The sequence below is a fragment of the Athene noctua genome, chromosome 3, assembly GCF_965140245.1.
Source record: "Athene noctua chromosome 3, bAthNoc1.hap1.1, whole genome shotgun sequence".
Classification (NCBI taxonomy): domain Eukaryota; kingdom Metazoa; phylum Chordata; class Aves; order Strigiformes; family Strigidae; genus Athene; species Athene noctua.
Window position 1 is genome coordinate 53731875 of NC_134039.1, and position 26690 is coordinate 53758564.

Genomic DNA, 26690 nt, shown 5'->3' on the forward strand with positions numbered 1-26690 from the left:
ACAATTTCTTTTGTGCAAAGAGAAAAGTTCCCCACAGCAATATCCATGTGGCTTCAGGGGAAAAATCCTAACAAGGAAGGAGTGCTTGAATAGTCACCTCTGCCTTATGCGACAGCAACAGATAAATCACAGTCAATAAGAGAGAGAACATGGGGCCCAAAGCCTCCCCCATGGAAATCAGCTAAAGGGAGTGGAGAGGATCACACTATCAATATCAGCTGCCAACTCTCAGTTTCTATGATGGCATTTGGAAGCTTTCCTGAAAGTCCCAGCTGTCAGCATCAGGAAATTAATTGATTGAGAAGCTCTGCTTCTGTAAGCTTCTTTTCCTTATGTTTGAAGATACTTATAAAAATGTGAAGCAGAATATGTTATAAAGGCCAATACAAAAAAAGGAAACCCAAAGAACTCCAAATACATATTTTCTGAGATAGCCTCTGATTTTAAGCCAGCCTTGTGATTTTCTGAAACCTGATTCATGACCACATGGGACTGGCAATTCTGCAATCTAGCCCTGCTCTCAACAGTGGCGTCTAGTCACCCTGTTTGGAAACACCTGTTTCTGGTCCTCTGAATATATGCAGTAACTGCAGAATAACTCCCTCCTTCCATTCGTCTTCCCATCCTTCTGTCATCCTTCCATCCATTAGGCAGTGAAGTAAAATTTGGGTTTGGGGTTGCCTCAGGAACAGAGATTTCAGTGAGCTCCTGCTTCAAAATCAATGCATCCAGCATAGACCAGGGCAGGTGTGGTCACCCTCCTCCCACTGTCAAAGGTCCCTTTCATCCCTGTTACAGACCTCTTGGGCAGGTCAGCTGAGCACGCCGTAGGCATGTAGAGCCTGCAATCCTCTACTGCCACAAATCACTGCATAAAATGGGACTGAGGTGCCCTTCTTTCTGTAAATCCAAGTATTGTTCTCTCACTGCAGGTATGACACATGCTAAACAACAGGAGAAGTACAATTAGTTTTTGAAAAGTTATCCAAGCTTTTTTTTTTTTTTATTTTATCTAAAGTAAACAAGTCTAGAGGCAGGAACTGTTCATTGTTTGATTATGAAGACAAAATTCTCCAGACCTGATGAAGTTCTCTGTGAGACCGTACTTAAAAAAAAAAGATGTATGTAATATTGTCTGTGAATTATAGTTTTCACTTAATTTGAAAAAAAAAAAAAATCTGTCCATTTCTGTGAAGGACAGATTACTTAATGGATGGAAATGAAGGTTTTGCCCACATTCCTATTTAAATTTCTGACAGTCTTTCTGTTTATTTCTATTGGGGGGAAGCAGATGGACTAGAATGACATTCTGCATCAATTTATTTTGAATTCACCTTTCTGGCACTGACCCTTTCACTTTCAACAACGAGCTCCTTGAGGACCCCAACAGATAAAACTGGCGGTTTTGAGCATTCCTGGAAAGACTGGTGATATTTAATTTCTATTCTGATGGTAACATATCCTGACAAATAGTGTACCTAAATTGTATGTTTAAAAAAGCATGCTTTGGGCAGGAATTTCAATTGCTTGCAAGGTACAGTTTCTGGAATCTGCTCCTGACAGTTTCATTTTTGCTAGTGCTTGCAAAATAATTGTATGCCAACTTATAAAGGTCTGGAGTTCAAACTGAGTTGCATATATAAACCTTACGTGCTAACTTTTGGATCTGTAAATTATGTTAGAAACTTCATGAGGATATCATTTCATTAATTTGACTTTGCCTCCTTTAAACCAGATTTCAGAAACACATGAAAATGAGGGAAGCACAGCACCACTGCACATCTTCAAGAGCTCCAGAATCTCCTATTTTTGTTCCTTCTATTCAAATCACCCTCATGGTTTTAGTTAAGTTATTTCCTTCTGTCCTCTGAGATATTTTCCCAAGAAAAATGGTAATTAATATAAGTGAATGCTGGGTCATTTTCTCAGTTACACTCACGCAAGTCTTTTGAAAAAGGACAGAAAGCCATTCAAATCAAACATAACGATGGTCCCAGGACCCGATTCCTCTTTTGCTGCAGCAGAATAGATGGATGTGTGCCCCATTTCTCTGAATCCAGTAAATTGGATACCTAGGTTGAGGTCTGATTTTCAGATCCTTCTGACTAAATTCAGTAAGCATTTGGGGATTCCTCTACCCTCAGTATCATACAAAACCACCCAGTGCAGCACCCAGAACTTTTCACTTCAGAAATGTAGATCTATAGATGTCCACTAATAATTTAAATTTTACCCCAACTTCCACATTATGCAATCAGGTGGGGTGCTGTGCACATCAGACAGAATTTGTCCCAGTGGCTACTCTCCTGGTTCCTACATTTCACAGACCTGTAACGTGGTACATGGCCACTGGAGACCTTGCTGCTGACCTCGGTGAGGTGAAGATTTCACCCTACAAGAACAGACTTCTCTGCAGCTGCTATTCTTGAATAAGCTGGAGTTTCCAAATTCTGTGAACAATAAAGCTCTGGATAATAGCACTATAAAACTGTCAGGGGAGTCAAAGAAAGAGTACCATGTGCAGAGAACCTATTCAGGCTTAAAGCAGCTGGAATTACACAAGATACTGCTTATAAAATTTGGCATTTTCAGTTGATCATTGATCAGAGACAGGCAGTAATGTATGCAGTATTTAAAGCTGATAGTAAATGGCAATACTCATTTTTGTTGTATTTCATCACAAGGGTAGAAGTTATTTGTCCCAGAAAAAAACCCCAACCAAATAAACAATGGTGTCGGTAAAGACAAGCTATCAAGTAGGTTTTACGCCAGCACTGATGAAACCTGTATGAATCTTGTGCAGCAACATCCCCACACCATTCTGGGAACTGTGGCAGGCTAAAATAGAATTATCTCCCTGGAATTCCAAGGATGCAAAACTGTACCATAAATGTCATCTTCCTTTCCATCTGAGATGTAAGGTATATGTGCTTTGTTTCTTCTTTTCAAATATTCTATTCACATTTATACGTTATTTCTCAGTTTCTCTCCTTTTACTCCTAGTATGAGTTTGAGGTAGGTCCCGAGGCAGCGTCCCGCATCCTGCATGGGAGGTGGTACAGGAGGAAAATTGTTACCAGTGCTTCCAATTCCTGCACAGTATTTGCTTAGGGAATAAAGATTTGCTGCACATACAGCTTCCTCCACTTGCATTAGCAAGTGAACTCAAGTGAGACAAAGGACCTCTCTGTCTTTGAGATGACTAAAGTGTTTGTGTGCTTGGAGGTGACCTGCACCTATCCCACCTTAAAAAGTTAGAAAGCTTACATCTATTCACATTTCAAAAGGCTGCTCCTCCAACAGTAGATGCATGAAATGTGTTTCTAAACCGACGACATCTTATGTGAGTCATTAGAGAGAGGGAGCAAGTACTTCTGAGTTGCATCACAGGAATTTGGTTATGACCTTGTGACTCATTTCAGCTTATGTGACAGACTCATTGAAGAAAATCCTCTCCTCATGCCCTCTTCTCCTTCCTCAACATTTCAGTGCCCTCTGATATTTTATCCGATGTGTAACGCTTTGTCTGATTTGTGGCCAGCTTTGGATTTTTTCATTAGTTCTCCAGCTCAGTGTCATCCCACTTGTATCCTTTGTTCTTGTCCTTGGAATTCCTCTGTAACTGCCACTTCTTCATCTTTGTCTCTTCCTATGCTTTCTACTTCCCTTTCAGCACCTTATGTGTTCCCAGTATCAAAATTCTTGTCTATGCCTTCCACAGTGCCTCTACAGCTTCAGATTCTCCCTGTCCATGGAGATCCTGGCTCTGAAAATTGCTATCAATCATCACTGTTTTGAGTTTCCTTCTGAAACATCCATATCACCCCAGTCGCGTGCCTCAATCTCCTGGCCATGCTTCTGTCCATACAGCCTTTGTTGGCCACTTTGCTGCCAGGTCACAAGCTGGCTCTTGTTCAACTTGCTGTCCACAAAGACCATGAGGGCCTCTTCCACAGAGCTTCCCCCCAGACATTCAGTCTTCAACCTTATCTGATCATTCGTCTCATTCTTACATCTGTTGCACGTAGGTAGCCTGCTTCCTCTTCCTCAGCACACCACAGATTCCGTGTGGCTGCAGGTCTTTGTAAGACTGAGATCTTTGAAGGTAAACTTCTTCTGCAAGCATCTAGCACATTACCCACAGTCTCCTGGTCTAATTTTTCATGGTTTTGTTCTGGCTAATGTCCTAACATTAATGCTGCACTAAAAATACTACTCCATTTCTCACATTTAATTTCCATCACTGTTTGGAAAAGACACTCATATTTTTAAGTACATTTGGACAATGACCAAATATTACAAACATAAATGTAAAATGCTAATTGATAAAAACAATTGTTTCCAAAGGGGCAGCTTTTTGTTTCTAATTACCTCTTTCAATTAATTTTTATCACTGATTCTGTGATCACCCCTGTTAATGCCAATGACAACACTGTGTAATGACTATAAACCAATTCAGCTACAGGTCTTTTTACTCCTACTCTTCTCCTTCCTAACTGCAAATCATTATTTGTATATGAGCTGCTTTCAGTGATATCTTTGGCCTTGCCTACCTCTACCAGAGGCTGCTGCTGGAACATGAAGAGTTGCTAAGTCAGAGAAGCAAGCAGGTGGGTGGGAGAGGGAAGATGCCAAGGGGGCTATAGTCCTGTGGATGGACATTTCTCAGGCAGTTCACAATTAAAATAGCTCAGTGACATGGCTTTGTTTTTGTGGCCCTGGGTGCCATAATGAATGTAGTCCACTGACAGAACTACTGAAATAATTTACAAATAATAGTTAAAAATAATCTATGATTGTCATTCATAGCTTGTAAAGAGCACCAAGCAGTCAATGGCTTGAGTCTGAAATTTTTTGCAAGGTCTCTAGGGAGAGTCAAGCTGTTGAAGCGTCAAGGGAAGGAGTAGTACAGGGAGAAATTCTGGTGGCGAAGTGACGTACAATTATTTCCCATAAACAACTTCCGTACTTTATTCGGCAGAATGTTGGCAACTATGTTCATAACTGTGATCTGGAAAACCTGGTTAGCTGCCTCCTTCAATGGGTTCCTCTGAATACCCTGATTTTAATACCAAAGTCCACTAGGGGTCTAATTCAATCACTGCAGGTACTGAAAATGGCCCTAGTCTGAATATCGTGGTGTCTAATTCTAACTGGGAACCTGATATGAGCATTTTTCTGCTCATATCTCCTGAAGGGTTCCCTCCTAGGACGATGCTCTGAGGTCATCCAGCACACACTGACAGACATGATGTGCAGTGCTCTGCCCATTTACACAGCACTCTGCTGGTTTGAGCTCACTCTTGTTCCCTGTTCAGCTTGATGGGTTTTAGTCTCCCAGGTACCAAGAGTACTTCTAGGACAGGACAATGCAATTGCCATTCTGGGTAAGGGCACTGTCCTTTCTGTCAACTGCTCCTAACACCCAACAAATGATTCAGATTTATACTGATAATAACTTACCTTTTGCTTTTTATGATCACTTCTCCTATGAGTAATTTTTTTGCTTTCATCTTCATACACCAAAACAAAGTCAATTCTTCGCTGTCCATCGTTGAAGAACAAGGAGTCAGGCTTATCGTCAAAATCAGCCTGTAGGAAGGCATGTAGGATAGGTTAATATGAAGAACTTTACTTGGTTCCTTACTTGCTTCCTGTTACACAGTATTTCAGTGAACAGAGAAATTCAACACATCAGGCTCATATAACAAAAAGACCAAAGTGACAACAAAAGTAGCATGGAGTAGATTGGATTAAAAAAAGGTTTGGGAGGTCTCTGCATGATATAAGAACAGCAGAACTTTAACCCAATTTTGTAGTTAAAAATAGCATATTAGCTTTTGGCAATGGGAGGAGCATTGAGATGAAGCACCATTCCTGAATAACACATCTGTCAAGTAATTTGCATGCCATCATGGATACAGTGTTAGACTGTCTACAAGATAATGTTGTTGTGTGATAGGAGTCTCAGAATTAGTGCATTCCCATCTGTTGCCTTCCTTACCTGTCAGAAGTTTAAGCATCTCTGCAATTAAAAAAAACCCCAACCAAACCCTCAGTAGTGTCATGCACCCTAATACCCAAACTTACCTTTGCCCAGAGAACAGAGAACATGCCAGGCTGCAGATGAACTCTCAAAATGGACACATCTTATGTGGATTTATTTCTCTTTTTATTTGCAACATCTCAGCAAGCAAAAAACTTTGTTGTATGCCACACATCTATCACATTACAATATATGCCAAAATCAAAAGGATTAATATATCCATAAGCTATTATCCAGTCCCCAGAGGAAAGTAGGATAGATTGTCATATCCACTAACATCTTAATGTGTTATTTCACGTATGAAACAACACAGACACATTGATGACAGGGGAACCTGAATCCTCAAGTAATAATTTTGTAGTTTCTCAGAGTACTCTGAGGGCACTATCACATGTAATAACCCTATCAGGTAATATATAGCTATAATGTTATCAGAATTGTCATGTAATTGCACCAAACTCCCAGGTATTTGGCCAAATCCATCCATGCTGTTAATGAGGGCAGTGACACTGAGGTTGATAGATATCAAATGTGTGAGATGGAACTTAGCATTGCATTAGAGATGGTAAAATCTCCAAAGCTGGCAAGATTCGCATACAGAACCACTTGGCTCCCAGATGACTGGGCATGTAGGGTGGTGCAGGGCAGGATCAGGCCAGGCAAAATGACCCAGAATAATCTCTTGAACATGCTGTGCCTTTGAGGACACAGAAAAGATTCCCAGAGTCCTATCCCTGAAATTTCCCTGCCAGCGCAGACCAAACTTCATGAAAGATGTCAGGTCCAGTTTGGGTAGTTCTGGGATGTCTGGTCCACAGAAAGGCACATGAAAATGTGGTTATGGTGTCAGAGACTCTTTAAGTGCAGACGGAAATGGTTATTCTTTATCTGTGATAAAACTGAGAAGGATGCCAGTCTTCAGTCAGTAGCACCCCAGTTCCAGGGAGCATACAGTGTTTTAGGAACCACATGTGTCAGTGTTTCCAAAACAAAATTTCCCAGGAGTTTTATTCTAAACCTCTCCCTGTAGACTATTTTGTTACTGTTTATTGGCTGAGTCAAAACAGCCGACCAAGATGTGTCTCCCCGTAATTATGACAAAATTTCCATATTTTGAATAAACTCAAGGGAGTTTAAACTCACTATTTTTTATATGTTGTATGTGCAAAGGCTAGGACCTGCTTCAGAGAGGTCCTGTTAACTTAGTTGTTTCAAACAGTCTGAGCAGATTCTTGGTTAGAACAGTTTTCTTTGAATCTCACCTAGTGATTTGTGACAAACCTAACAGTGAGCAGCTGCTGACATACAGACTTGCATGCATCTATCTATCTATCTATCTATCTATCTATCTATCTATCTATCTATCTATCTATCTATCTCTGCTGACATGGGGCCAATATACACATATATTCTATGTTAGTTTCACAACCTGGCCTAGGATTCAGAAACTACCTAGGCAGTCACCAAATCAACATACAACTGCACACTGAAAATAAAGTTTTAGGAAAAAAAAAGTTTTAAACTTTCACACAACATCACCAGACCACAACGACACTGAGTATCTCTACTACCCAAAGCAAGTCACAGATGTGAATTTCTAAATTTTCAAGAGATAGATCTCGCATAGTCCCATCAAGCAATCAAACTTGACCCTGACAAGTTTTCCTCCCGCTGAGGACTAGCCATGGATGTAAAATGCAGCCCTGCTTCAATCATTTCCAGTCTCATTTAAACCATCATCATGATGATTTCATGTTGACTAGATTCCTATCAGGAGGAAAGCATCGACAACAGCCAACAGCCCCTGTTAGGAGACAGCTTGGGAGGTGCTGGGGCAGCAGCAGAAGAGAAGGCATGGGGACCTGAGCCCAGGCAGGCAGAGCCTGGCCCTGCATGTCTCTAATCTCCCCCCGGGTGCCAGCAGGCTCTGGCCAGGGCTAAAATTGCTCCGTGTTGCAATTCTGGAAACACAGAGCCCAAACCTTGTGATAATGAATAAGGAGAGGATGTGTCGCCACCGCATAAACCAGACGGTTTTTTTTAATTGGGCTTCTCATCTTTTGAATCTTAGAAACAGCATTATAATAACTTCTGTTTAAAGAGACAGTTTAGTTGTGAAATTCAAGCACTTGAAAGCATAAAAAAGTAATAGCTTTGAGATTTTTTCACTACAGCTTTTAGCTCTTTTTCCTAAATGATCTATCCACAGGACAGAAAAGAAAGAAATGACAGACAGCAAACATCAGATCAAGTTTTAAACTAACAAGTTTTGATCATAATTTGTGATTGCGTAATTTTACCATTTAAATATTTTTCCTTTAAACGTAGTCTCCTTTAAACTTATAAAACTAGTACGTAACTTAGCAATAACTGGTTTAACTGGATTGTCAATAACCAGATGCAAAAACTGCCTGTTAATCAGTATTCTGACTCATATACATACTATTACCATATACACACACCCTTCTATATCAAATTATGCATATATATAATGGAATATAGCTGAAAGATTAATCAGTATTGGATTACATGAATCCAGATACACAGAAGTTCATACTTTTGATGCCAGATTCTTAAATGTAATCTCTATTGCTTTTAATCACGAGGGCATTGTTCAACTGACCTAACCATGGACATGTTATTTATCAATAAGATAATAAAGAATTGAGTCATTAAGCCTGAATACTTAAGAGATCAAGATTAAGATCCACACAAATACACTGTAATGTAACATTAAGTGTTGCTCAATTAAAAGAAGTAAAATGCAAATGGGCATGTAACAGTTAAGGTTCCGACAGCCACTTTAACTGAGATATGTGGTGTATCTCGTAATCCCTAGTGGATAGTTTGTAATGAAAAATCACATATTATTCAACATAATTATCAGGGGAAAAACAAGACTGGAAACCAAAAAGATGTGCTGTACTGTACAGTTAATAATTCCTTTGAGACAATGTTTGTTGTTTTTTTTTTTAAATATGCAATATTATTTGACAGTATTACAAATGTTATTATCATACAAATGCACACAAGCTTGTATTCATAGACACATAAGTTAATGGGGCTGAAATTCCAATATGTAATTTTTCTTAAGTATCAGTAGCAAATTATAACCCAAAATAATGAACAGGCCCATTGATACCTCTTTGTTTTAGAGGAAACAAACATAGGGTCTATTTACTGTACTCTCTAATTTTCTTAGCCTCAGCATAATCACATTTTAAGTACTGACAGAGGCAATCAGTTGTGCACTCTAATGTTATAATAATACCCTAGTGGACAGCAGGTTAATATTGATTAACATCATTAATAAATAAAAAAAAGTAATACACTTAGCTGTAAAATACTAATTATATTTAGGACATATTCCACAGCGCTTCTGAACTCTCCAAGTGCTGTACAATCAACTGCTTGCCTACCACTGAGAGATGGGGAACTATTAGCTGCTTTATTAACAGAAGGAATCCGAAGGAGAGGAGGGCCTGGCCATGGATAAACCTTTTTGGAACACTTAGGTTACACATATGAGGGCTAGTCTAGAGGCAGCATGGCCACATTCATGTGGGTATACCTCTACGTTTCTGTTCAGAGCAGGGTCAGCATCAGTGGCTCTTCACTCCAAGGAATGAGAAAGGTGGCAGCCTGCGGTAACAAAAATCCCAGAAACATGTATAATCTAGACACCACCTCCTCAGCACCAAATGCCTTGTTCTACACAACCCCTGCTTGGGTCCTCACTACCAGCAGACATACTCACAGCTGGTGGGATGCTGGTGGAGCTGGGAAGTGCTGCACTGATGCAATCACACTGATGGTCCCCAGCCATCCCTGAGCAGCCCTCTGCCATGCACACCCCATCACTTACATGCCTTCTATTCATCCTTCATGACTCCGGCCCCCATGGCCACCTTGGCAAAGGAATAAGGAGCTTCCTGTGCTCTTTGTTAATCCAGCATAAGCAGTCGTTGGTAAACAGCATCTGCTCTACCACCCCCCAGGACAGAGTGGCATGGAGGAGGCACAAGTGGAACAGGAAGACAAGCTTGCCCCTCCACACAGGGCTGTAAAGGCTGAGGTAACCGGTTTGGCTTCAAGTGGTGATATGATGGAACTGACCCTCATCCCCTTGACTCAGAGCTCCTCAGGAGGGAAACTACCATGTGTTCCTCTGCACCTATAACCAGGCTTGTCAGTATCTAAGCTGAGTTGCCGCGTCTTACTCTTGAGACCATTCCTGTAGTCATGGCTACATGTGATGCCTGCAGCAGAAGGTGAAAAGGCTCCACTGTAGTGGAAAGCTCCCTTCAGCAACAGTGACACTCCATGCCAGAGGAGGAAAAACAGTGGTGTTGCAAAGAAACTTGCCTTTGCTTTTCCAGGCTTCTCTGGGCATTATATTGTTGAAGAGTCAGTGGGGATAATAGTGGGAAGGGCAGCACAGAGAGAAGCAGAAAGAAAAATATGTGCACAGGAATTGCAGTTATTTATTGTTTACTACATTCTGAACAAGCACAGTATTGTAAGCTGATTTTTTCTAAATAACAAGAGATTCTGCAAGAATGACTTATCTAACTGGAAGGATAAAAGAAGTGCTTTATGTTGTCTGCATGAGTCTTTGGTGTGACTGTCAATAACACCAAATGTAATCATTACTGGAGGGACAAACTACTTGTCTGTGACCTCACATAATTTTCAGATATGCTTCAAAACAGCTTCCTGCAGCATGCCAAGGAATAAATTAGTACTGGGAAACAAGAGAGCAGAGCAGAGCCTGTGTAACATCACCTCTGCTGACAGGCACCTGCAAAAAACCCTCCCGCTGGAGCATGGCAACTGTTCTGTGGGGGACACAATGGTTATATTTCAGCTGTGGGTTTTACGTAGGTGAAAATTTCAGAGTGCCTGTTTAGGAGAACAGTCATTTCTCTCTACAGGCCTCAGGAAACTTCAAGTAAATAAAAAGGAAACAAATTATATTACCAGGATATCATGAAACATAATAATTTGTAAAGGGCTTTGAGATCATCTGAAGAAAACGTTACAGAACTCTGAAGTTCTTCTCAGTATCACAGCTATATAGCAAGATCTTTTATTTCTTTATGTTCTAAGTGACCAATAGAGACAAGTTTCTGACATTAAGACCAACAAAAGCATCTACTTTCAGAAGATGTAAAATATATAATATATAAGATACTGATGAAAGATAGAAGTTTATTTGCATATCACATACTAACGTTGGTCTGTCTCCATAGGGCTATAAAACTGTTGTGCCTTTAACATTTTCCCTTGTGACTCATATTTGCTAATAACAACAGAGGACTGTTTTAGCTCTGTTTTTAGCAACAATGACACTATTAGTGAGCACTTAATCAAAAGAAGAATTTTTTTTCACTTCCTCAACATGCAAAGAAATTTTTGTTATGTAATGAACTGAAACATACTGAGACTAAAGACAAAGTAGAAAAATACTGGGAGTCATTACATTTCTGTCAGCAGAAAGCAGTTGGTAACTGGCCAGGCATCGGGATGCCTCGTTCCCTGAGCTAAGTTTGGACCAGACACCCACTTGACTTCCTGTCTGAGCGTCAGGTCGCTGCTGGCTGCAGAAGGAATTCCAGTCACTCCTGATTAGAGAGAGACCAAATGGCCTTACTTTTAAAGAAAGGTGACTGATGGTACTCTGCTGAAAACCTGCTTTTCAGCACCTCCCATCTTTCTTGAGATGCAGGAGCTGGGAAATTCACTCTTCCAGACTTCTCTGAAGCCTTCTCGCTGCAGTAATTGTATCTGAGGGGCAGCCAGTAATAGACAATGTGAGGAAGTTATCCTCCCCTCTATAGATGTTGACTCTCAAAAAAAATCTTACCGTTGCTTCTAAATTCAAATTATCTACCTATAGGGCAGATAAGACTGCAAAATTAAACATCTGAGAGCTGGAAAAGGCTTGAATTAATGCTGTCTATGCAGTTGTCTTCCTTGTACGTACTAATGACACGTGACTTAATTGCACAACCATGTGCCATACTTCTATCTCCTTGTAGTAGTTATGGAATACTCCTTATTAGCTTCTTTATTCAATGTCTTTTTTTTGGTTACACCTCACCTAAATAGCCTGAACACTTAAAATAGGGAATTCCTTCTGACTATACCTGTGGTACTCTCCTCATAGAATCTCAATGTTCTACAAATGTTGAAAAATTTAATTTTGCAAGGTCTCCCAGGGGAGAAAGTAACAGTATCACCCTCATGTGGTAATCACATAAGGCACCTAGAGATCAGTGCCAAAACCTGTTGACTGTCTCCTAAATTTGGAGTTCCAGCTTGAGACAAGAGTGACATCTTTCCACAGAGCTCAGCAATTCTCTCTCTTCAAAAAGCAATACATTCACTTTCAGGTCCTTATGTGGCTATTTTGAACTAATGCAAACAGGGCCCCAGATGTTCCTCTTTGATACTCAGGAAATAAACAAAGGCTGGATGTGACTTTGCAAGTCTTGCGCAGAAACCCTGTAGCAGGACCAGGGATAAAATCCAATTATTTAGGACCAAACTCAGTTTCTCTAATCGTAAGAGCCTTCCAATTCTATCCTGCAATTTCCTGCCACATTTACACCTTGCTGAAGTAGTACAAACAACATCCTCACACAATTTGGGCTTTTTAGAGATTAATGTCCTACTCATGTCCCAGATGAGGGAGGGATCTTGTAGCAAACTTAGCATGTGATCCTCTAATTAGAGACAGCATCGTAAGAACAGAACCATTTTTATGAGCCAGTAACTTACTCAGTTTTGGTTACTTCAGAAAAACTTGCAAAATCAACCCAAATTTCCAGAATACTTCCAGCTGCAAAGCACGATCTAAGTTTAGAACACAAGCATAGTACTTCCCTTCTATTCAATTGTTTAAGGTTAGGCTTCCTATTCAGTTTCCATTTCTAGCTACAATTAGCATTCATTCATTTCACAGACAGGCTCAGTAGATCTTGGTATTATCTTTCTGGCCCCTCCAACCCACTGAAACTGCCCAGTGGCCAACAAGGAGGAACTGACACAGAAGGAGCCGTACAGAAAAGATGCTGCTAAAACCGAGCAGAAATTGCAACTGCTGGCAAACATGAGTAACCAAAACTAAAAATTGATTTTAACAGCTGATTTTCAGTAGAAATAAAAATAAATTCTACCAAGACTTCTCGGAGGAGACTGTTCTAACCACAAGGTATATGACATTCCAGATGTTCTGATGCTATTTCACTTCGTATAAATACATTAAAGAAAATTTCATTGAACCACAAGGAGAGTCTAAGAAGGATTTTTATAACATCCTAGTCATGGCACTCAGTTAGGAAATGGAAGCTCTTGGTTCCACCTCATGCTCCAAAAAATGTTTCAATATTTTTCCTGAGACCAAAGCAGCTTCAAACAAAGAACACATCCCCAAAATGCTGGGGCAGGGGAGGCCAGGGTATCCAGCTCCCAGAAGGAAACAAATTTTCTGGTACTTCAGGTATTTGTTTCCTACAGCAGAGGCAAGAACAAACTTCCCTGACCCATAACTATGACATGTACTTTGCCATCTAAGCTGTTAGAGCACCTTCCCAAGGCTCTGGTGCACCTTGATACAATGAAGACCGAATGAAGACTGAATCTCTCCCTTCATTTACACTGCTTTCAAAATGCACTACCGCTATGGAAATCCTTTGCCTCTTTCTTTTATGATTCTGTTTCCCATTTCAGTTTGATAAGAATAAAAACAGCTTTCAGTCATAATACCTACAGGTAAGACAGGGCAGACATAATTCAGCTCCCTAAATTTGAATGCTTGATTTGCATCTTTTAAATTTTTATCTAATTTTTCACTATGTTGTATGTTCTCCTAGTCTTATAAATAAAACAACGTATTTCCTTATAGGCAGAGAAGTCAGCAGGACCTAGCCTCCACAGTCATAACAGACCTCCTCTGTGCAAGCTAAAGGGATAACTGGTAGCAGCAGTAACAGGCTGTTGTTCCTGGAGTATGATCTAGTAGACAGCAATGAAGAAATACACAGGCATGTTCAGTTATTTGTAAATAGCTCAGAGTTTAAATGTCAGTGCCTAGGGCAGGGTTGACTGGGAACCAGCTCCAGCTCTCATTACTTGGTGACACCATTACAGCACTTTCTTGAATGATTTCTCTATGTGAAAACCATCATAAAGTTCTTAGGTGCTCAAAATTAATTGGTCCAACAAGCAATCTTGACACTGTCGAACCTGTTTCTTTACACCTTGTCCTCCTGGAACACTGATCCACTTGTAGAGGTAGCTTAACTAGAAAAGTCAACCTATACACATCCAAAGCCAATGACACCTCTGTCATTAATGAAACACAGATCAGGCTTTTCTGATTTATATGGAGATGCTCTATTAGCTTTAGGATATGATTTTACACCTTTTTTTAATCCAAGCTTATAGCTATCTACTTGTGCAACTGCAGACCTCACTTGTACCATTCTAGAGGAAAAGATAAAATTGGACTCATCAGCATGCCAGTTGGGCATCAGATTGGCAAAGCAAGTGCCATGGCAGGACTTGTTGGGGTCAACTAGCCAGCCCTTAGAGATAAATAAGATCTAGGGCAGGGGATCTTGAGCTAGAGCCAGAAGCCTGTTAGCTGCAGAAAATATTAGGCAAGCTGGGGAACTTGAAATTTGGATAAAGGAAATGGACAACTCCAGGACTTTTTCCCTCTTGTCACTTCAGTCTCTGATTGGAGTAAGAAACTTCTATAAAGCGTATTTCTATAAAGACAAATCCTGAACTCACATGTTGGCTAACTAATACCTGGGTTTGTATGAATCTATAGGGTATGTGTGTTTATATGTAGGGTGTGTTCGTAACTATTTATCCTTGTATACACACAGAGAAATTCTATACACACTTGTAGAAAATTATATATAGAGAGGAGGTGTATGTGCTTGTATCAGTTTATAATGAATATATATTGGTCATTTTTAATTGAGTCCAGTGCCTGTGACAACCTGCACTTTCACAGCTGAGTCAATGACTTCACATACCTTTATGAAAAAGAAACAGAGATACAGCAACTCAGATTCAGTCACACAGATGACCTGCATGTGCTGCAAAAGCAAAGGCATGCTAGTCTTCTGAAGGAGCTCCTGACTATTGTTTAGCTATATGAGAAAAGATAACAGGAAGTTATAGTTAAAGTAAAGAAATACCCACCCATTCAGGAGTGTTAAGGTTTTGCTGAGCTGGCACAGTTCCGTAAGTTGGAATAATCACCTGGTTCAGTTCCAAGACTAAAAATAAACATAAAAAATTAAAACATTTTAGCATTTTGTGTGGTAGGTGTTTTGGGTTTTTTTTAATGTTTTATTAATGGCTCGTGGAGAAGCCACTTTATTGCACTTTATTTAGTGTTTCAGGAACAAAATGTTGTGTCTCACACTTCAGTTATAATCAGCAGTGGCAAGGGAGCAAAACATAAATTTTACCAGTATGACAAGCTAATGCTAAGAGAGCATCCTGACCAAGCTATAGCGATGCAATGCATCCCTTTGCTAGTATGTGTTATTTAGTGTTTCAGAAACTCTATCCACACTCTTAGCAGTAGTTATGCTTTTCAGTGAAGAAGGGTACCAGAACTGGTTCCACCTGCACAAATAACTCTTGCTCATGCTGACTGTCAGGCAATAACAAATAACAGTACCATCAGAAATCCTGGAATGGATGTGATACAGGAAGTGATGCTGTAACATTCACTCTGTAACAGGAATGATTTTCACATAAACTACTAACCCACCTACAAGTTCAGTGTGTATTGATGCCCCAGTTACTCCTCACCCATTTCTCCAATACCTGTTAAAAAGCAACAACTTGCAAACTGGTTTCCTGAAAATACAGCATAAAATAAAAATGATCTTGTGAACTATGCTACGCCATGATACCATTATCAAGTACACTGGAAAAACTGGCCACCAGATCAAGCACTGGATAACACACAAATTAATCCTAATAAAGCTGCTGGAAATAAGTTACACAAGCTCTACAATCACTGCAAGGTACTGGCTTTATTTTCTTAAATATTTTGGGGTCTTAAGAAGAAGTCAGATAACATGCTGAGGCTGAAGGTAACATCAAGCAGCTGAAGGGAGAAGGCTGCTTTCTGCCTATGCATGACAGGCAGATGGACCCCATGTGTTATTTTTAGATCCTTAAAATAGAGAGGTGTCTTGGTTAAGTCTGTCCCACACTGAAGAAAACGTCATGGCTATCAATGGTACCTAAATGCATGTTGTCTGGAAAGAATAGCCTCAACTTATCAAAAAATACTACAATACTAAAAGAAAATCCCCAAACTCTAAAATAATCTAATCTATAGTACTCCTAGGATAGTTAAACACCCATTATATACAACGTCAAGACAAACATAACTGATACGCCTGGTGTGGTTTGGTTTGGGGATTTTTTTGGCTTAAAAACTTCATTGATATGTGGCCAAACTCTCAAGATTTTTTAAGAAGTTTTTTTCACTGGTGATGCTCATTTATACCAGCTGAAGATATGTCAAAACACTTAGAGAACAACAAGACTGCTCTTTACAAATCAACATAATTCCCTCATGGCCTCTATTCTCTAGTTTAAATGGCTCTTTCACAGAGTTTGGTCGGGACCTAATTCCAGATGTTGAGCTGTCAGTTTCCAGATCTCTACTGTGGTGATAGTATATACTCTAGGGAGGAGACAAAAGCAAGTCCGTGAATTTTTCCATCAACATCACTTCAGAAACATTTGAGTCATAACCCAAAGGTTGGTCCAGTTGAATAATCAAAGTCCGTGAGCTCTCAAAACCACTAATGTCTTTAGAAAAGTTTCCTATCATTTAAAAAAAGAACAGAAAAATGTGGACTAGTGCATCACACAAATGGTGAGATCAAAATATGAGGACTCAGAAAACATGAGCATATCTCAGCTGCTACTGCAAGATTGCTGTATATGTACATCATTGTATTTTAATGGGTTCAGCTCAGACTACTGTGACAAGGGTAAACATATATTCTTGATGCCAGTGTAATGGGCATCACCCTACATTCCTTAGGGCATTCTTTATTCTCTATCTGGACACAAAGATATCCAGATACAAAGGGCTTCTGAAAACCCACAGAAAAGGGAATGTTTCTGCCCACATATAATAGGCAGAATGAAGGAGAAATATAGGCATCTTGCTTTGAAATATAAACATCTGCTCTGAAACTCTGCATGCCATTACACGAAAAAAGCAGATGTGAACACAGACAAGAAGAGGTCTGACAGTCATGAGTTAAAAAGGCCTTTTTGCTAAGTCCTCACAATGTGTAACTACACACCCCGCATCAGTGCTGTCTAGAAATCCCTTCAGCCAGAACTGAGGAGAAGGGGGAAACATGGTCTTCACATCAGAAGGGATAACTCCAGTTCTCCCAAATCCTGATAGATCTGGAGGCAGCCAGGAGTATCCTCTGTAGAAATTTATACATGAGTAAAATTTGCTTCTGCCACAGTGTCTGTGGCCAGCATGTCTTCCCCACAATATGGCGAGTGTAATGCACACTTTATAATTTTATCAATATTTAACATCCTAACACATTTTTACTTGAAATACAGCTCGGTACAGTCCCTGGGTCATTGGTCCAGTGAAAGGATTCATTCAAAAGGGACCTGCCACTCTCACTTCTTATGGGACATTAGCCCCAAACTTCTCTCAAATTAAATACAGAGTAATGTTTGTGTGAAGCCAAAAATACAAAGCCCTAACACCACCTGAATGTGTACTTAGATAAGATTTGTTGTGGCAGTGGTTTGCAAGGACAGATGTGCAATCTATGCAGTTTTTAACTAGAAAAGACCATTCTAGTCTCTCGGAAATACAAAAATGGTACCTACAAAAACTCGGCTTTGTCAGAAAAAGCTGCACGCACACAAAGTGGTCTTCCTACCCCCAAAATCACTTCATTTATTTCTCCCACCCTCCCCTCCAGCATTATGGTAATGTCAGTTTTAAGTATGGAGGACAAGAAAGAAAATTGCAGTACAAAAGCTTGGGGGTGGACATTAGGAATAACTTTCTAACAGAGAGAACAGGAGAAGAAACTGCCTCGGAAGGCAGGTGAGGCCATGTGAGGTCTTCAACATCAGAGATTTTTCAGTACAGATTAATTAAATATCCTTGAACAATCTAGGCCAAGTTGAATCTGGTGTGAACCTTAGGAGGATGGCCTAGATGAACTTTTGGAGTCCTTTCCAGACCCAGTTTCCTCTGAGTGTAAGTCTGGTCATAGTGTTCTCATAGTTATGTCCAAAAAGACCACTGTGCTGAGATTTTATATTAAAGTAATAGTTCTGCTAACCCATTTCTTCTTCAGAAGCATTACCACTCCTATTAAGGTTTGGTTCAGAGCACATCAAGTGTAGATGCTTATGTTCTACCACCTACTCAAGTAAAGCAAAGAAGTTGTAAGGGAACTAAGAAATCTACTGGATTTGTGTTGGCATACTCTGGTTTTAGTTGACTGATACATCAAGTTCTATCTTCGAGCAATCCTGGCAACATAGGCTTTTGTCAGAACATTTCATCTGATTTCTTTGAATTGTAATCATAGATTTTGAGTTCCTGCTGAGTAATACCAGATGGTCTTTCTTCTAGTCCTTACAAAAGATGCTGTTGTAAAAATTTCAGGTGCTGAATATGTGCATGCTACTTCACAAGAACATCTCGGTGATACTTGAGCTGCCAATATATCACTGGTATTTCCAGCTGCCCAGAGACTGTTCTGCAATCCAGGACACTATATTGTGCTGTCAACATTTCACACCTTACCTCAAGTATGTCTATACACATGTACTAAGAAGTCTATGTTAATCTCAAGCTGATTCTTTATAACCTGCGTACATCCCATGCTTTGGGCCAGGCCATGGGAGACTAATCCTGCTGTTCCATCTACCAGTGATTGTTTTATGAGCTTTCTCTATAGCTTTGCTTTCTCACAGATTGGCCAGGATTTCTGACTGGATTGAATAAAAACCCTAAAATTCCTTGAGAGCCAACATAAAATGTTTAGTCTTTTCATTGGTTAATTGGTATTAACAGTGAATGGTTTTGCAAGTTCAGTGATCTTCTCATTGAGTAATTAAATTTGAAAGGCTTTCATGAACATTACTACTAGCAATCTCTACCTATTGCTATGGCACACTGATAGGCATGGAAGCTGCTCTCCCTATGGAATAAATATAAAGAAGAATTAAACCTTTCCTCGAAGTCTGAAGAGTGAAATAATAGAAGCTGCCCAAAGCACAGGCAGTAGGGAAGAAACAGTGTTTTTGAGACTGTAAATTAAGAGGCCTGAGAATGGAAAGAAAGCAGTATTCAAAAGTGAAAAGAAAGATGCTGTGTAAAAAACATTAATGACAAGAAAACCACAAAGATTGGATAAGCTACTGTTTGAAAAAAACACTGGGCTTGGCTCTATAAGCAAGAACATTGCCAAATGTGCCTGAAGTTGCCAACCTTTTTGTGCCAAATAAATTCTTGACTATCATTGATTTCCTTTCTAATGGAAATAATCAAAGGTGAAAAAGGGCAGCAGCACTCTTTAAGCTTGTAAATCACCTACATAAGCCAAATTAACAGGCACAGAATTATTCGGAGAAGTCAGAAGGTTTTACAACACCAAATTCATAGTACCTGGTACTTCACTTCCCTCAACAAATCTGTGAGACATTGCAAAGGACAAGATCTCAGTCCTGGCGCTGCAGGAGAGCTGAGCACGCACACGACCAATGTGATCAAGCAATGCCCATTTATTACAACTAAGAAAGCCCTTTTATAATGTTGTCCCGCACATGTGAGTAACATGCAGTACAAGTCCTCAAGACTGGACAGTTAACTTAGCCCGCGCTTTAAACCTTCTTATGGTTGGATAAAAGGTGCCACATCAGCCTTGCCAGGCTTCCTGCCTTGTGGAACTTCCTCTTCCATCCCAACCCCTTCCAGGGGTTGTTTGTCTCGTCAAGTTTCTCCCCCCTCATTCAGGGTTACGTCCTTATGGCATTCTTGCTCGGCTGAGGCTCTTATCAGTCTTGCTCTCACACAGGATTGCTCACATATCTATTCTCTTGCAGAAAGTCCTCTTGAATCCTAACACTGGCACTGCACATGGTACCTCATGAGCAATCATAAATGTAAAGCCAGGAAGCGACACCTGAAATCCTCAGGCATTGTTGCTTTGCTATAGATATCATATCGCCTCTCACTTCCCTCAGAGTATTTTGTAACAGTACTGACTGTCTGTCACAGAGTTTTTAAAAAGTGGAAGTCCCAAATCCTGGTCTTACAGGTGGAAAAAAAAATTTATAGAATATTGTGCTCTCAAGTACAAAACTGATGTGGCTCAAGAATATCTGCTCAGCCCCTCTGTGGATTTGTCTGCTGCACAGAGTGCCTCTTCCATACGCAGATAAGTTTACAGTATGGTTACAGAAAGACGATGTTGCAAAAATAGGCAGCAGTGCTGGGGCACATTAACTTACCTATGTTACTAGGCTGCATGCACAGTGCTGTCCCACAGCAGATGCAAGTGGAAAGCATGAGCAGAAAGGGCAGCAGGCATTTACCAAAGGAGAACACTGAATAGATGGCGTGCTTCAAACCCACACTCTAGCTTAGCTCACAGCACTGCCCTCACGTAGCCGTGCCTAAGACAACAACATTCACTGCATATAGAAATGTAGAAACATAAGTACGCAATAAGACACACTTAGGGCTTTTAGCCCTTAAATAGATTGTGAAGAAAATAAATATAATAATGAAACACTTCACTGACTGGAAAATATCAGGAAATATTTACATGCAATCTTTATCTGAATCGACACATTCTCTGAAATTTTTGTTTGGTAGCCCTGTCACCACACCAAAACAGGAAAAATAGTCATTAGTAAAGTCTATCTGTTCTAATGAAAATCAAATGAAAAGATCATATCAGGTTTGCCACTGTGAGGCTCAGAGAACTGGATGGAGTCAGATTGTTCCCATCTGCTGGGATAAACAAGAAGATCCAAAAATAGTGGGCTTTGCCCAGATACTGCTTTCTAAGTAGAGTTGATCCTGCATCACACACTTCCTCAGAAAACAGACCAACACTGTGGTAGTATCTTCCCATTTTGGCAGGCTGCAGTCACGCTAGCAGAAGATCAGTTTTGTGATACCATCACCCAACACCCAAGAGGCAACCAAGCAAGTCCCACCTCACAGGTACTGTCTCAAAAGCCATGAGAAGGCATGAGGTAGTATACTGGATATGAACCGAGCCCTGGAATGAATAAAAAGTACTCTGAAGCCCATCATGTAATCAAGTCAAATTACTTTCACCTTATTTCATAAAAAAGAACAAACCACTGCCGTCTGTAATAAAACTAATGTTTCAGAGAGATTAATCTTCTCAAAAAGGATGCCCATTGACATATCCAAGACAGGGTACCATGTGAAGAAATGGCAAATACTATATCATAACTGTGGAAATGATAATAAGAGGAGAGCATCATTAGCAGGTGAATCAGTCTGCAGATCCAGAGTCATCCTTGAATATGAGCTGGGGACTGTAGTAAAGCCACTGTCCTGAAAGAGACTTTATGTAGATAGCAGGTTCCTTAAGAATGTCCAGCCAGTCTCTTGGTCCAAAATCAATAAAATGGTACTGAAGTATATGATTCTGTCCCAGCTTTTGGGGAGAGATTTATGCCATGTTGTTTTAAATAACCCAGAAGATCAAAAAAGGTAGAGAACTGATAATACAAAGGAGTTTTCCTCCTTTGTATTTGTTAAGATTATGCTTTTCCAAATCTTAACACTTACCCAGAAAGTAAAGACATTGTTATAAACATGACAACAAGCTCTGGGGCTATGAAAGAAAATTTTGAAAATATGCTATTTGGGCTAGACAAAACAACTGCTGTCCTTCCTGTTAATTTATATCAGATTATATATATATTAATATACTGATTATACATATGTATAATATTAATCTAAGAGTAATTACTAAAAAAAGCCTATCAGAACAGATCACAATCCATTTTAAGGGCTGATCATAGAAAAAGTATTTTTTACAGTTAAATGTAAACTATTCAAGCCATATGAAATCTGAAGTTGACTTTTTCTGGAAACAGAACTGTTGGACTGATAATACTGGTTTTTGACAGCCACAATCTCTTTTTACTAGTGCAGAATATTTCTTTATTGTAGTTTATTTCCTATGTTCAGTTCATTGTATAGGAGTACTCTCAGAGCTAAGAAACTATTTAGGAGTTGAAACAGCAAGAATATGTATTTTCCTTTTTAAATATATTAATGAAAGGAAGAAAAGAGACAATGAGATCCATAGCTCAAAACCAAAAATAATCAAGGCCATTAAGTTCCTTGAGCTACTTCCTTTGTTAAAAATACCCGTTTCAAAGGTAAAATATCACTGATGATCTTGTTCCTTATATATCAAGTCATATATAAAATAGTAGCATTTAATCACCTAAAATTTTAAACAAAAAACCCCCCTCAAATCCTCCTTAGTTAGGATGATATGTTAACCCAATTTCTTTCACTTTACAGAGTAAATGAATAAACACAAAGAGTTAAGGATGTCTTAGGGTAATCTGCCAAAATGTAGGTCTATCTCTTTACCTTGATCCTTGCTAGGTGGAGATAGTATTATCAGGATGGTTAAGGGTCTGTCTGGGTTGAAGTGACTTCCAGATTAGCTCTTTTCTGGGATACCATCTTTTCTCCACTCACATATGAGGGCAGTCATTATGATCAAAAATTATCAATGGTTTCACCTCATTCTATTGGCTTGCATTTATTGTTCAGTTATTTGATTGGTATGTGTTTAAATTAGTTTTATTTCATACCTGTAGACCTTATTTGAAGAATGCATGCTACTAAATGTCATAGTCTTCACTTTCTGAAAAGTTATGTACTTGAAGTGAAATTGAATAATTTTTATTGTAAACTATACTTTATTACATATTATTTGTAGTTAATAAGAGATCTATATATCTGCCTTCCACATGAAAAACATGTTCTCTTCTTATGGTCACCTGCAGTCTTACAGCACAAAAACTGATGACAATTTGTAATATCAAAATAGCTTTCCAAAGCTGTAAATAAGTTACATTCTTTGTGCATTCACATAGAGCAGATCAGCAAGTATCATCAACCCAAAACCTAATCTATGCCACATAATAAGAAAAAACATTGATTTTAATTTCAGATGCCCAAGCATACCCAATATGAAGCTACAGATGCTGTTGGATCACAAAGGAAGTGAAATGGCTGTCTTGGAAGATGATTCTTTTTTGTTTGAAAGACTATTCTTTCCATTAAGTTATCTTCTCTTACAGCTGTGCAAACAAAGAATTGGGAACATGTGGTATGACTTTCAAAAATAAATACTCTTTCATGACTAACCCTAAACAGGAAAACATTCAGTTGGAAATACAATACAGAGTATTGCTAGTGTAACACCCCATGTCCTGAAACAGCCAGCTGAGAGTCAGGGTAGCTCACCAAAAATAATAAAATAATTAGCAGGCAGCTATAGAACAAGAAATTAGACTTTGTTGAAACGATTCTGCTGATAGCAGTGCCTAAATATTTAAGAGGCAGAGAGCTGGAAGGTTTAAGGGGTTCAGTAACCAGATCGTCAAACAGTTCTTATGTGTTCAAAGCTCAAAGTGGGACACTTGCCCAAAAACTGTGGCAAAAATCCTGAAGCATTTCAATGAGACGTGGAACAGCCCCAACTTCAGTTTCAAAAACAAACACCGGGCTAATGACTTTTTAGTTACAATTCTGTGAATCCAGAGTAATCTGCTGAAATGCAAACGCTGGCTCCTGGTATTCCCTGCTGCAATGTACGCCAGAACCAACCCGTCTGCATCCAGTCTGCACATCAGACACCAGTTGACTGTAAATCACTGCTGAAATTCAGTTGCTAATTAGACTATGCTAAATGCTTTTACTGAAGCTACACAATTTACCCACCTTCAGCTGAAATGGCTGCCACAAAGAGTTATTTTGGCTTTCATCCATCAATAGGCCATATATAGATATAGAAACATTTTTTGAGTTTAGAATGTATTAACACACCTACCTGCTATAATTTTAAACAATATATGGTATAGTTTTTGGTTGCACGCTGAATGCATACATGCCAAACAGCTAGCTAGCTTTGTCAGAATATAAAATAGTGTAATAAACTGATTAAGTCAGAAGGCTTCAGAGTGGTAATCTTCAGACATTAACCTCACGTTGGAATATGGGCTTGAATCATTCTCTCTTTGCCACAAACACCTTCTTATAATCTATTAAGTAATTTAAATATATTAAAATGATGCAACAAGTGATCCTTCTTAAATTTTTTAATTAAGGGATGTTTTGTTTTAATTGTCTATGGAGTCAGGTAGAAAACTGCTGTAATGTTGACTGCCACATGAGCCTGTTTTATGATTGATTCAACTTATATCACATTGTCACAAACTGAGGCACACATACATATATACCTTATTTCTTTAATTTTTAATAGTAGTGCAAACATTGTCGTTTCTGCTGTAAAAAATGCAAGTTCTTAGTTTCTAGGGTTAAGAAAAATATCTTGGTCACATTCAGAAAGTAAGACATAAGGGATCAGATGGGTCACTGAATCCAGCAGCAGTTTACAGACAACTTTGATTTTTAGTTTGTTAGTAAATTCTGAGAGAAAATTTTATTTTCTTGGAATAATCTGTTTAAGTCTGAAAAGGGGATCAAGAAGAACAGACTGCTGTTTTTCTCTTGCAATACATAAAATCCAGGTGGCAGAATATGGGATCTGTGGGACTGGATTTGAAAGAATCAGACAGGATGGCAAGAACTGCTTCACTGTTGTTGTTAGAAGAGGACGTGCTGGAACTTGTAGGTCATAAACGTTGGGAAGCCTGATAAGGGGAATAGAGAAGTGCTGATGTAGGGGAGAGTTACAGCCCCTCTGAGTCATGCTGTGCAGGAGGGAAAGAAAACTTAAAGTCTCTGCAAAACAACTTAGTTGTAAACAGTCCAGTTGCTAGAGTTTAATTAGCGACCAATCAACGAGCACTGATAAGAATGTTGAAGCATAGCAACCAATCAATGTAAAACACACGTCTTCTGATTTCTTCTGATTTTCTATATAAATGAGTATTTTCTGCAATAAACTCTCTCTGACTCTCTACTTGCATCAAGCTGTGTCCCGTCTCTCAATCGTGGCAGAGATCCACCAATTCTAAAAACCCAGAGGGTATTAGGACAGATTTGCAGGTCTTAGGCATATAAAGTTACAGATAAATTCCTGCTGGGGTATTCAAAAGTGTCCAAGCAGTTTGACAGCTTTTATGCCAAATTATATCAAACACAGTGTATGGCCCTTAGTGACCAGAATGAATCCCTCAATTTCATTAATCAATTCATCAATTTAATTAACTACAGTTAATGTTTCCTCTGCTTAATAAATTATTTTAAATGCAAAATGTGTTATGAATGTACTTTCTTCTTAAGTATACACCATATTTAAGATAGCTAATAAACATGATTGCACGTTGTTTTTCTCTACGGTTAATTAACTCTACTTACTAAGAAGATGCATCTAAATACAAGTTCAGAGTAAATAGTTATTATCTAGTAGGTAAGAGAGAAGTCATTCAACAACAAATTAAAAATCAGAGTAAGTGTGCATTGAGCTATACACTTGATGAAATGAATGTGTGTCTATGGAATTAAAGTAGGGATGTAGGCACCTAAAATAGGATTTGGGAGTAACCAAAACATTCAGGTTCAGAAGTACAAACCAAAAACACAGCTGCGCAGTTGGTGGCTAACAGGAGCCACCTGCCTCACTGTCACTGTGGGCATTTCCCCTGGGGGTCACCAGGGACCAGGATGGGGGGTAGCCCCTGTGGTGCCCTCAGCAATATCGTTACTCAGCAGTACACAACGGGTTTACTGTCTTAGCTGCTCTACCAATCAACAAGAAAAATCTTTCTCTTAGAAAGCCTTTAAAATAAAAATTCAAAACATGATTGAGAACTCTTAACAGGTTACTACTTATTATGACCTGTAAATTAAATCAGTTAACTTCAGTTGTTCCACTTTGGTTAATACTGCTCTACTTCATAGACTATGGTTTTCAGGGTTCTTCAAAAAAATAGAAATTTACAGCCAAATGTGGCAAGTGAGCAGATCAATGAGACTCCAAACTCAAACTCACAAACACTGAAATAGTGCTGACTCAAGACTGTCTGTCATCACTGATGCTTATTTTAAAGAAGGCAAAGGAAGGGAGTAGATCGCGGTCTTCCCATTTCAGAAGTGGTTCTAACTATGTAAAAGGTAAAAGGAACACAGCAATACCACTTGATCTAGCACAGGAGATGCTGGTGGATTTTAAAGCAAAGTAAGTAATTTTTCAATATAAAGCCCAAATTGTTACTCTTTTTTCTTGAAGACCCTACCTCCTTTTGTATAGGAGATGGGTCTGCAATGAGGAGGACTCCAGGTTTGGCCAAGGAAAAGAACTTGTCTGTCTAGACCTTTAACTTGTTTTTGCAG

General features: G+C 39.2%; 1 protein-coding gene across 8 annotated transcripts in view; it reads right to left on the minus strand.

The window, feature by feature from the left end:
• ANO6 (anoctamin 6) overlaps positions 1-26690 on the minus strand; it is an 81713-nt gene that overhangs the window by 37367 nt on the left and 17656 nt on the right. For 7 of the 8 annotated variants that reach the window (XR_012633425.1, XR_012633423.1, XR_012633424.1 and 4 more), the window contains exons 2-3: positions 15269-15345; positions 5464-5592 (exon numbers count right to left, since the gene is read on the minus strand). Coding sequence is in view for 4 of the 8 variants with exons in the window: in XM_074903003.1 (XP_074759104.1) it covers positions 5464-5592; positions 15269-15345 (206 nt within the window). In the remaining 4 variants the exon portion in view is untranslated. Of the gene's footprint in view, positions 1-800; positions 932-5463; positions 5593-15268; positions 15346-26690 lie in introns of those variants that run through there. The other variant, XM_074903006.1, reaches the window with a different exon arrangement.